At 41.0% G+C, this 12,634-nt stretch overlaps 1 protein-coding gene across 5 annotated transcripts in view; it reads right to left on the bottom strand.

Annotated features, from left to right (window-relative positions):
* SORCS1 (sortilin related VPS10 domain containing receptor 1) overlaps positions 1-12,634 on the bottom strand; it is a 515,429-nt gene that overhangs the window by 106,201 nt on the left and 396,594 nt on the right. For all 5 annotated transcript variants that reach the window (XM_084757893.1, XM_084757894.1, XM_084757897.1 and 2 more), the window contains exon 10: positions 5,335-5,481. In XM_084757893.1, coding sequence (XP_084614019.1) covers positions 5,335-5,481 — 147 coding nt within the window. The remainder of the gene's footprint in view (positions 1-5,334; positions 5,482-12,634) is intronic.

Genomic DNA, 12,634 nt, shown 5'->3' with positions numbered 1-12,634 from the left:
GATGGTAAATATTCAGAGAGCCTCAGAAATGCAGTGATTCAATTTATAGAGGATGGAGTAAATGACAAAGTAAAAATGAAACTCAGCAGTAAAAGTAGCCAGAAACTACAAAGTAAAATAGAGCAATCGGGTTCTCAATGGCAACACAGAAAGTGATGCCCTTAGGGAGCAGTGAATTGCTGGTTTTGCATACAATCTTCATGTAAAGCTTTACAGGAAAAATTTCATCTTCGTAACTTTCTGAAGAAGAATGGACAGCCCCTGAAGACAAGGCACCACAGGAAGACACTTAGCCTCTTTATGCCCTTCAGGAAGAGGACATGGATTGCAGAACGGAACCAAGTGTAATGCTGAGGGTCACCCAGCCCATGCTAAAACAGGATCAGTGCAGCCATCGCATCATGGGAGATTTTCTGTCACCTGTAGTGTATACAGATCTTTGTCTGACCTACCAATATTCATTTTACTATGAGTAATCCAGAATGTTCTATTTCAGGTGTAATACAACTTTCTCTTACTCAGACAGCCTAAAAATGAGAACATATCAATTTCTACGTAGCATCTCCTGTGGACTCTTGCTGATAGTTTTTAAAGGTTAATGAAGGGTAATAACAGCCAGAATGCTTTTTCTTGAAATATGGTTTTACTGAGAACAAGAGAAGGCATGGACCTGAGTAGAAATCAATCTGAGTAAAGATGCCGCCATCTCTATAATGTGCGAAGGAGGACCATAGAGCCTGGGCATTATCCCTAGACATAGAAATTTGATGGAGGCCTATTAAAATCACTTAACAAAGCATGGCATGCCTACACGGGGAGCATCCAGGTCACAATCCTGAGCCAGCTGCTTGCAAAAGGTGGCAGATTGGGAAGTAGATCGTGAACCAATGATTATTTGGTATGGAAACGTGTGATAACAAAGAGAAGAGGGCGTTTTCTCATCAGATGTCTCAGACGTGCTCTCTGGCCCGGGCTTTCAGAGGGCCAAGACATTAATTTGAGAAGTAAAGCCACCAGCTCATGCTGCAGCATGGTTTAGAAATGATCTTCTCTGTGGCTTTTCTTCCTCTCTCACATTTGTAGTACTGGATTGCCCCCAGCTGGTACTTGGTGAATTTTCTGTGTTTTTTTTTTCCTCTGTTTCTTCCATTTTATTATCAGAGAGTTTATATAGCTGACACGGATGTCTCAAGAGAACCAACAGCAGCGATTGCTCTCTAACATCGCTGTATCTGGCTGCTGTGTCAAAAGTTATGCTATGACAAGCTGACAGAAAGGTTTACTGTAAGGACCATCACACTGCTCCAAGTTTGTAGAGGACATGAAAAGAGGCTACTGGATTCTTATCATTTTGGCCAGGAAGGGGCACGTAGTGTGCCTTTCTCTTCCTTTCTTCTTGCCTTCCTGTCTTTATTTTGCTCTTTGGCAAATAGGTGAGGAATGCCTACCTTACGATCACAGATACAGTTGCTGCAGTGCTTGCTCCAGAATCAACTCCAACACAATTAACACCGCATGGCATTTTCCAAGGGTGCTTCCTAATATTTGCTCCTTCCTTCCATACAAAGCAAATACGAGGACACACACTGATACGAACAGGGCTCTGGCAGCTGCCTTACAAAAGATGAGGTGAGCAGCATCCAGTCAGAAACTGTCCTTGGTGTCTTTATTCACATCAACTCACCGGCCATGACATACCATGAATCTTCCTAGCATCTCTGAGATACTAGGTTCGTAGTCTCTAATCTTATCACACTGAGACACAAGGCATCTTGAGAATTGGATGTTCATCAAAGCAATATGCAGGCAGGAAAGGCAGAGAACACAGTGCTTTTCCTTAGAGGCCCATGCATTTGTCACAGGCTCAGGTGTGCTCATGCACTGCCTCTCGGGAGCCCAGTTCTGGGGCTTTGAAGGAAGATGGACCATGACCTGTAATACCCTATCTAATTGGACAATGCGGTCTTCAGAAGAAAGAAATCCCAGCTGAGCCTTCAGGCAATCAGTCTGAGAGTCCTAAAAGTACAGCCCTGAATTACTCTGGATGTCTTATTCTATAGAATACATTTTACCTGAGACATTCCATTTGGGGCTGTAATTCGGGACTTGCTCCACATTTCTAACAGGCCTCGCTGGAAAATCTCGTTTCGAATCACTGGTCTCTGCTTTCAGTGACACAGCCGCTTTCCAAGCACTCACAATCTAAAATCACTTTTTTATCTCCTGTCTGCCACTGCTTCCCAAGCCTCAGAAGGTGGGGTCTCCATGGCTCAAAGATTTTTCTTTCCTATTTTCTGCCTTTGGTAAGATTTTGTAAAATGATTTTGGCCTCTTTCCTACTCCCTTTGTCAGTTTCCCCTTCTTATTCTGCTTCCTGGGTTGTAAAGCTTTGAGTAACGGAATAAGTTAAAGAGGACGAGCCAAAGACTCCTGGGTTGTGTCCATCTGTATCTCAGTAACTCAATAACTCAAATCTCCTTAATCCCAGTGACACTCTCGATCTGTTAACAATGAAGTCAACTTCAGCCCACGAGTTCAGAAGGAGTTTATGACAGCAAAGCCTTCAGCATAACTGGCAAAGGAACATACAGCTTCTGCTAAGATCCAATCAGAAAGTCAAACACCTTTCAGTAGAGTGACTATATCCACCAGACCAAACACACAAACATTACACGTATGTTGAATCCCCCATATGTGTCTATGGGGGGACACGTCTAAGTTTGTCTAACTCTCTGTGGGAAGCTTTGGGATTGTTATAAAGATGGCCATAGTCTTTGTATTCTTGGATCTCACGTTTAACACAGGAAGATGGGAAAGGAAGTCAGAATACAAACGTGCTGAGTTTAGATAGTAAGAATTTTAAAGAGAAAGGGTAGGATAACAGCTTAGATACTCATGACAGCCACCTAAGAAACAAGGATCTGAGTGCAAGAAAAAGCCTGTTGTGCAAATGGGAGGTTTTAAAAGAAATAATAGGAAGCCCCACTGCAAGACACACATGAACACAGTAAGCTTATAATGAGGAAAGAAGGGCATTCTCTCATCTCCATAATTTCTGTGGGTAAGGAGGAATGCATTGAAAAGGAAGAGTCTAAGTAGGAGGAGGGAACACAGGCCAGGTCACAGGGGACCATCAAGGGTATGATGAAGTGAGTGATTTGCTGCACTCGAACTAGAAAGCCATTAGAAAAGCATAAGTAAATGATGCATATTTAAACTTTCATATGACACCATTTGATAAAAATGGAGAAATGAGAAATCTAGTATATAATAAATAAAAGATATAGTATTCATCTAGGGTCAGAAGTGTGCTTTCAATTGCAGAAGAACAGATGAAATTTTGAGAGTGATGAAAATTATACACATCATACATATTTGTCAAAATTCACTAATGTACCCTTTTAATGTACCCTTACAGCAATAAAATCTATTTTTAAAAAAATGGTTACTGTGAGAGTTGTGGATCTCCAGGGGAAGAGCATGGCTACTAGGAACCTCTCAGTGAAGACCAAGTGAAAAGTAATTACAGTTTGGATTAGCATAATCTCAGTCATGATAGGGAAAGAGGTCAATACTGCATCTCTATTTTAGAAGTATAATAATACAGCTTTGTGATTCTGTCTTGGGGTTAAGAGAAAGTGAGTGTCACGATCAGTGTTTTGCTAAGAAGAGCCACATTCAATAGTCCCATCATGATGCTATCAAGGAGAGCATAAGTGTTTAGGTGAAATGGTTAATAATCTTTCTCATAAGCATTGTTGTTCAAGTTATACAGTAGGCTAAGAAGTTATTCCAGTGGGAGTATCTTTGAACATCATAGTTCCAGAACCTGAAGTAGTTGGGTAGAAAACTGACCTATGTTAATGGCACTGACTATACCTTGACTAATATAGGTATTCAATAAAACCTGTTACATTTACTTAGTCTGTCGCTGGCTCTGTGTATTTTCTATCACAACTGGATATTTTTCTCCCTGTAAGTTGTCAGTAATAAGGATGGAGCCTGGGCAAGACTTCAGATTAAGACTGTTTCCCTGATTCACAGTGACAACTTAAATATCGTCTACAATAATAAGGTCAAGCAATAGCTGCTGGCATCCTTTTGAGAAGGATGGTGACCCATCTACTGCTTTGTAAGATGAGCCTGAGAAGTGACTGCTCCAGCATTGCACAACAGAGTGAAGCAGAGTAAAGAAAACATCAAAGCCAGAGTTGTGAAGAGGGCCATTAATAATAGATGCACATATAGATAAGATAGATACAGATAGATGCTCTTACACACACACACATGCACATCTCACGGCCTTCCCACTATAAATCCAAAGTGGAGTTCCCTACACTGATGCCTCCTTTATTGTTTTAAAGATAGCTTCTGAACTGGTTTAAAGAACATAGTATTATTAATGACATACGTTGCTTCACAATTAACCTCTTCCTCCTCTGTTTCTGTATTCACCAGGTATGGTGTGTGGAATATGTCATGATCATCAAAGCCGATAAGATTCAACTAAGAAATGTTTTGTTCATAAGTCTAAGCTCAGGCAAGTAAGCTGAAAACTCCTTGATAGCACTCTCCATATTTTATCTTTCTCTTGGATACCATCCTATCACTGAATATATAAATGATTTCTTGCTGACATTTCTGATAAAGAAATATAACTCTACAGAGCCACAATTTAAAGCAGGGATTGAAAACTTTTCTTTCAAGGTAACCCACTCAGGCAATCCACATTCATCTCACCAATTCTCCAGATAAATGTGTGTCTCTTTAGTTCTGTGATTTAGTTGTATGGATCTTTAGTTCTGTGATGTATCCTGAATTGTAAAAAAGCTTAGGATACAGCCTCACCAGAGATGAAAACCACCACATTTCCCTCAAATTGGACGTGCCCATCCAAAGCTGAGATGGAGGGCTAGAGATACAGCTCAGTGGTAGAGAGTACAATTTAGCACAAAAAAATCAGAAAAAACCCATCCCCACCACCACCACCTGAAACATAAAACAAAAAGAAACAATTCAGACTAAATTCAAAAAACATATAAGGATGCAAGTATCAAGGATATGTTCCTGGGAGGACACAAGGGATGGGATAACAATTTAGATGTAATATGAATAAATTAATAAAATATATATTTTTTTAAAAAGGATATATTCCTATCTCTTTGCCCATCACAAATGATGGGACTGGTTGTTGGTGGTTTTTTTTCCCCCTCTTCAGATTCTGCTTGTCTTATCAACTGAACAGAAGGCCCCAAACTATTTTCAACATCCAGTTGGACACCAATTCCATCCCGTCACTATGTGAGGCACCCTGCTCCAGCATGCCAGACTCACCAGCAAACAGTGCACAGGGTCCCCCCTTAGATCTGCATCTGGAGCCTGCAGCAAACGCCAGTCTCTGCCTTTGTTGTAAGTGATGAACGTCTTCACTTGGTTGTCAATCTTCTTGTTAGCCAAGAACATTCCCTTTATCCCTGCTACCTGGGAAAAATTGACATGGCTGAAAAATACATCAATTTGGAAAAGGACACATTCATTTACATTAAAATAATAACAGACTGTCAAGTTCTGATCTTAGAGAAAAGGCAGGGTAGGTAAATCTACCTTCCAAGTTGGCTTGACAGAAACCGATAGCCTTGCACCTCCTGCTGTATGTGACAATAACACAAGTTTGATAGAAGTTTATCTTTTTTTTTTTGCTGTTGCTAATATTGTCTATAATAGCTTTATTCAATGACCAAAAGTAAGAAATTGACAAGATGTACACTAAGAGGAGGGAAGTAAAATAAATACTGGCATGTACAAAAAGTGGAATGTTATTTGGCATTAAAATGCACCATCTAGCCATAAACTAATGGGGGTGAGGGTGAAGAATCCAAACACATGAAGTGAAGGATAGCAAATACATGACATCGTAGAAATTCAAAGCTATTGAGCCACGAAAGTATCAGCAGTTGCCAGGTTCTAACTCATAGGAAGGAGTAAGCAGGTGGAGCAAAGGGAATTTTTAAAGGCAGTGACATCATCATGTTATGACCACCTAATGATGGAGGTATGTCACTGGATATTTGTCAAGTTCATGAAGTGTAAAACTGAAGCTGTGTTCCTTTGTGTAAACTGTGAACTTCAGAGGTTTATCATCTTTTTTTTCCTTTATTAACTTATTCTTGTTACATCTCAATGGTTATCCCATCTCTTGTATCCTCCCATTCTTCCCTCCCTCCTTTTTTCCCCTTATTCCCCTCCCCTATGACTGTTCCTGAGGGGGATTTCCTCCCCCTGTATATGCTCATAGGGTATCAAGTCTCTTCTTGGTAACCTGCTATCCTTCCTCTGAGTGACACCAGGTCTCCCCCTCCAGGGGACATGGTCAAAGGTGAAGCACCAGAGGTTTATCATCTTGTGGAAGGCCGCCTGTGCCCGTCAGTCTTCACAGAGAAGCTCCAGAACTTCAAGTTCGTTACTTGACAAGCAGTAAGTAAAGGGGGGCAATTTATTGTATGCTAGATTCCATGCAGGCTATTAAATCTATTATCTTTCATTTAATATTGTGGGAAACGATTGTTAATTTTATTTCACATATGATAAACATCTCAGGTATATCCAAGGTCATGCTATCAATGATATCAATGACACAAAGTGATAGTAGGTTTGTGACCCAGAATGCTGTCATTTCCGAGTGCATCTTTATAATGACTGTCTAAATTTTTGAGGCATTATGAGCCCCAAGCAATTGAAGTAGGTCAGTGGAAAGACTCTGATATAACTATTATTGTTGCACTTAAAGAAATATGTGTTATCCACTTTAATTTACCCGATTTACTGGGTATTAGAGAAAACAAATAAATTATTAAAAAAGTAATTGTTTTCTTATCATCAAAAAACCACTCCTCAAGTCTCATGCTGTTGTTGCTCTTTTCAAACTCTGTTGCTATCAGGGCTGGAGAGATGGCTTAGTGATTGAGAGTTCTGGTTTTTCTTCTAGAAGACCTTGGTTTGGTTCCTAGTACCCACATGGCAGCTCACAGCCATTTGCAACTCTAGTTCCAGGAGTTCTGCTGCCCTCCCCAGACTCCGTGGGTATCAGGCACACGTGTGGTAAACAGACACCATGTGCACAAAACAGAAATAGCAAATACGTAAATGTGTTACTAACAACTAACTGAAGAAATGATTCCTCCATCTACACGCTGAGGCTAACAATTAGCAAGCTGTCAAAATTGTGCAGTCGGAGATCATCACTTGTAGCCTATCTCTTCAGGAACTTCAGAGTTTACCAAACACCTTTCAGTCTGTGTAAAATGTTCATAAGCCAGGAAAATTGGAGGTCAGTGGGGGAAGGGAATGGAGACTAAGATTACATTTGTAGCTAGCGGGAGTACACACAACTCAATTTTTTAAAATGTGATTTACAAACCTATTTGGAGTCATTTCACTTAGCTCAGAGCCTCTATACTGTGGTGGGATTAATGTTAAGCAGAAGAAATGAACAAATGTTGTCATTTTGCCTGGCCTTGTTAACACAGAGCACTCCGCTCACTCCTTTGCATACAGACCTCCCAAGACTCACTGCAGACCTGTATGTGTGAGGAAACTTAACTGGTGACAATTTTTGTTTTTGACACAGGCAGATCTCATTAGTCTGTACCTGCGGATTTGGCATCTGGGGTAATTTAGAGATGTGCCAAATCTGTACACTTCTGAATCACATGATTGTTTAACAAATAAATGGTGTGAACGAGTTGTTGAGAGGAATACTTTGCACTACTTAGGAAAACAAGCCACATTCTGGGCCATCAACGGCAGCCAGAACAGTTTCTGGTGCACTCAACAAATGCGGCAGGCATAAACTTCAGGAGCACCCTACTTCCCACTGACTCTGCGTTAATTACCGACGATGTTTAGTTGTTCACAATAACAGCTCCAGAAGGGCTGCCCCCCCAGGAAACCCCATGTTAGCTTGCATATGTTCAAGAGGCTGTTACATAATTAAACAGGACTCCACTGCCAGTTCTTTAGGAATGAGATTGCATATATCAGAATCTTCACAAAGGCCTGCTGGTCTTCCCTCTCAACCAGACTCTATCCAGAAATAAAAAAAAAAGCAACTTAGTTATTTAGTGCTCTGGAGGGTTATGAAAATAAGTGCAAAATGCATAAAGAATGTTATCTATGCCAGCCCTTTCATTCTCTGCTTTGCTCCCTGCCCTCTCTCCCTCTTTGACAGGAGTCACAGAGAAAGGGGCTATGTGTTTTGGAGCTGGTTCATTTGATTTGTAGAGGTGCTGACTTTATTGGCCCCCCGACTGCTTGGCATTATCAAATGCCACTTGAGCAGAGAGCTGGGCTGGGTTATTCATCTCCGAAAGTGCGGCCTTCAGGTTTATCTTGAGGAATAAAAACTTGGCCAAGAAGAGGGAATGTGTGTCAACAGGGTAAAAGCTAGAGAGTCGGCTTATGTTTCTCTTGTAACCAAGGCACTTTTATCTGTTTGAATTGCTTTTTTTTTTCTTTTTGATTGTTTTGACTCTTTAGCTTGACCTGAGGAGATGGTAAACTCTGCCTTTCACTGCTCACTGTGAGCTTGATGAGTGCTTTTTTTTTTCTGTGTTTCTCAATGTAATATTGTAAATGAGGCCCCTGATTCCATCAATTTTTAAGTAAGGTCTAATATCTTACTTGGACTATCTACCCATTCTTATTGGTAGACAATGGGGATCATAGAGTTTGTTTACAATGCCACATTACCTTTCTCGGTACTCATGTAGCATGTATACTTAGGTTGGAGTGGAGTGGAGAGATGGCAGGAGACACAGAGAGGATATTCAAGTGGAAATCACAGCTTCATAGAGACACAGAATCACCAATAAATATCCTCTGGTACATCTTGCTACTGGGATTGTGTCTTTTCTTAGAAAACGGCCTGCCAAACTTCATACCTATTGAATTCAGCATAACAGTCTCTGAGGATGTCGTCTGTGCTGTAAGCTACTTTTCTCTCATTGTTTCTCATATGGAGGGAATTTCATTCCACAAGTCTCCAAAGTAACTCAAAGTTATTTATGGCCATTTAGCATCACAAGCCAAGATACCATTTCGATTAGACTTTCAATGTGAAGTGCTACAGTTCAAATCTCAAACTGGTAAGCATGTTTATGGCCTTCAGGGGCTGTATTCCTTCATCCACCTTGCTCTCTCTGGTCAAGCTGGCCACCCTGCAATGTCACAGATGGTCAATCCCCTAATGCACCTCTCCCTGCTTGCTCCTCAAAGTTAGAATATCCTTACTCTTGTTCACTGTCCCCAGTACTTCTGTGTTTCTCACTTTGCATCAAACCTATATCTTGGTCTCAACACTGTGGACTCATCTACAAGGTGATAACTGGCCTAAAAGCTTCTCTAGCAGCCTTTAACCTCTATATTAGAAGTGAAAGTGGCCTCTGCTATCATGACCTGTAAAGCTAATATAAACTGATGGCCATTCCCTCCAACGTCCTTAAAATTATTAATTGTACAGTCACTTCGTATAGGGATCCTGGGTTTGTTTTTAACTGGGTAGGAAGTAAGAGCTCTTCACTAGGAAAAGCCTGGAAGGCATAGGAAAAAGAACCATCATGAATGGAGCCAAGCCCTGTCTGTAGACTGTGACCTTGTCTCCAAAAACATTAAATATAACAAAACAAAACAAAAAAAGGAACAATAATTCACTTCAATGTATTGAGAGCTCATGAAATGCTAGGCTTGAGCGGCTCTTCACAAACCTCAGTACACAGATCAACTTCATGTATTCTGCAAATTTATAATTGTTGTCACTTTGCACATGAATAAATAAAGGTTCAGGTGTGGTAAGTCACCTGCCCAATCTCCCTCAGTCACAGTTCCGTACTGTCCCTCAGTCTGTCCGACTCCAGGGCCCATGTATTTAGTCCCATGGTTGTTTTGCTTACACAAATTTTTCTCTCATTTTAGAGTGTTGTGAGAGAAATATCACATGGGCACATCATGCTTCTAGGGACCTGTCAGCAATCCTTCTTGGGTGCCTTCACTCTGTCGTCACTCAGTAACTTCCTGTCCACATGCTTGATCTCTTTAGCCACTAAAGATCTGTCTAATAACTAGAATATTTTAAGCACCCCTCCCTTCATCTGTCAAATGGCCTTTCAGATTTAAAATATTCTAGGTGCTGGCCAATTCTTTGATGATTTAAAGGAAAGACATCAGACATCTGTCCTTTTTCATGTTTATTGTCTAGCAAGTTCTCTCCTGTGTCAAATTTTCATGTGTTCCAAGTGGCAGTCAAATGTGGAGGCTCTTGTGCTGGAGTATTTTGCTTATTTCTTCTTCTGATGCCGATTGTCAACCCATGACTCCTGCCTTCTCAGACTAAATTACAGATCTTAAGTGTCAAATCTGAAGAAAGTAGATGAAAGAACTGTGGTAAGAAAGGGAACACTTTCGTGGTCATTATTGCTTTGCGTTTGAGGATGGGCTATTTTCATCCTTAAAACAGACTATCCCAGACGGAAAGATGTGTGTTCTGAAAAAGTTAGGCATGCCACTATAATCAGAGAATTCATTTGACCGAAAGGAAATATATGTAAATGTCCCTCCTCATTTTTTTTCTTTTCTCTCATAGTGGCGATTGGACCTAGGACCTTGTGCATACTGTTTAAGTATTCTAATCCAGAGCTACACTCCCAGCTACATGTTATTTTTTCCTACTACCTGACTAAATAGTACTCTCCCGGAAAGACAGTAGCCTATTGTACATCCTATAATAACCCTGATTTGGACTGGAAAGCTTTTGTATTCTCTGCCTGCAATCCTAGCTTTTAAAAGGCAGATTTTCTTCAGAAATCATTGTACATCATCATCATCATCATGATCACAATGGCTGAGTTTTCTCTTTTGAAGAAGAGTTGCATATCATGTGCAGAAACATAGCCTGCCTGCTGCGTGCTTTTCATGGTGCATGACATGCCTCGCATCAAGTAGTTTCACTGCCAACCACAGGCTTTGGCACTCCGCTGCCCTGAGACATCATTATCCATTAAGCCAAAGCGCTCTTCGTCATCATTAATTAATTTCCCCTTCCCAAAGGAGCGGCGATATTGTCCAATGCTGTCAGATTCCCTTTGATCACCCGCATGCAGATATACTACAAGTCACAGTTCTCAGACACACCCATCACATCTCTTCCGCTCTGGTCATCATGGAGATATTCTTGTGTTACTCAACCCACATGCTCACTGAAGCATTCACGTTCTTTGGGTATAATGGAATTTTAGAACTTACGCATATGTGTGTGTGTGTGTGTGTGTGTGTGTGTGCTTGTGCTCATGTGTATATGTGTGTGTATCTGCACATATACACTTCCTTCTACTAGGCAAAGTTGGCAGCTATATGTAATTATTGTCTGAATTTATATGTAACTTTGAGCTTGGTTTTCAAAATCTAGACATTAGTCCAAAGCACTGATTACCTTTCCAGTGAGTTTTCCTCTCTGCTTTCTTCTGCCTGTCTGTTTTCACCCTCATCTGGGAAGACTAAGATGATTTTTGAAGATGCATCCTATCCTTCAACCTTGACACCACAGCACATCCACAATCAAGCACAAGAGCCTAACCTCTCAGGGGAGATGGGATGCACTGACATTGAAACTTCACATGCCCTTAGTTTTCAGTCCTAAGTTTCCTCTGTAACCTTGTGAAAGTGTGCCTGTGAACTCTCATCTTTATTTACTTACAAGGAGAAAGTGACCATAGTCGCCCAAAATTTAACAGAAGGGTCAAGTGAGAGAATTATGGAAAGCCGTTTATACAGGGCTTTGCATGAGCACCCCCAAAATATTAGCTATCCTCAATGAATTTTGTCCAAACAAATCTATTTCTGGGGGTTTTCTCTGTAACCAGATTTTCTGGCTCACGTTTCTTTACTTCCGTGAATAGAGAACATGTCAAATAGATCACTCACAGTATGAGAAAATTCTGGTATTCCTGCAGCTAAACAGAGCACTCGGTCTCTAATATTTTGTTCATCACTTACGTTCCTCATTTCATATGCACATGTGGTGGCAGAGTTGAGAGCGTAGCACTTGCAGCCAGATGGCAATGTGTGTGAAAGAAATGGTCGGTTGTAATAAAAACTGAGCTTTTTTTCCCTGCGGTTGTCACAAAGCTCTACTTGTGTATGTATACTTGGCATGCAGTCCCACCTATACATTTACACACTGCACAGTTTGTATTTGCTAAAATGGATTCGCAAGATTGCACACGCATGAATATCAAGTAACTGGCATGCAGAAGCATACAAAAGAACGGCATTCTCCAAGCGTGGGCAGACACGGCACTCCATGGATCCTGTCTCTGTGGCACCCACCCCGCAGGATGCTCATCTCTGTGACTTATTAATTCACTTATGGATTCTCTTGCTTTTCACTTATCTCTAAGCACTCGTCCTTCATTGCCATTCGACGGGGAAATTCACACTGGATGAATTTCAGCTTCCTGCTAGCCAGAACAATCAGATTCAAGGGAGCGTTTGTGCCGGGCCTCGTGTCTGCCAATATTCATTCTACCTAGGTAACCGGCAAATACGCCATTGCTGTTCTGCTCACATCAATTTCAACTCAAGT

The sequence above is a fragment of the Acomys minous genome, assembly GCF_964271855.1.
Source record: "Acomys minous genome assembly, chromosome: 2".
In the NCBI taxonomy this organism is placed as follows: domain Eukaryota; kingdom Metazoa; phylum Chordata; class Mammalia; order Rodentia; family Muridae; genus Acomys; species Acomys minous.
The sequence above is the reverse complement of the archived record's forward strand: the minus strand, read 5'-3'. Positions and strand labels throughout refer to the sequence as shown.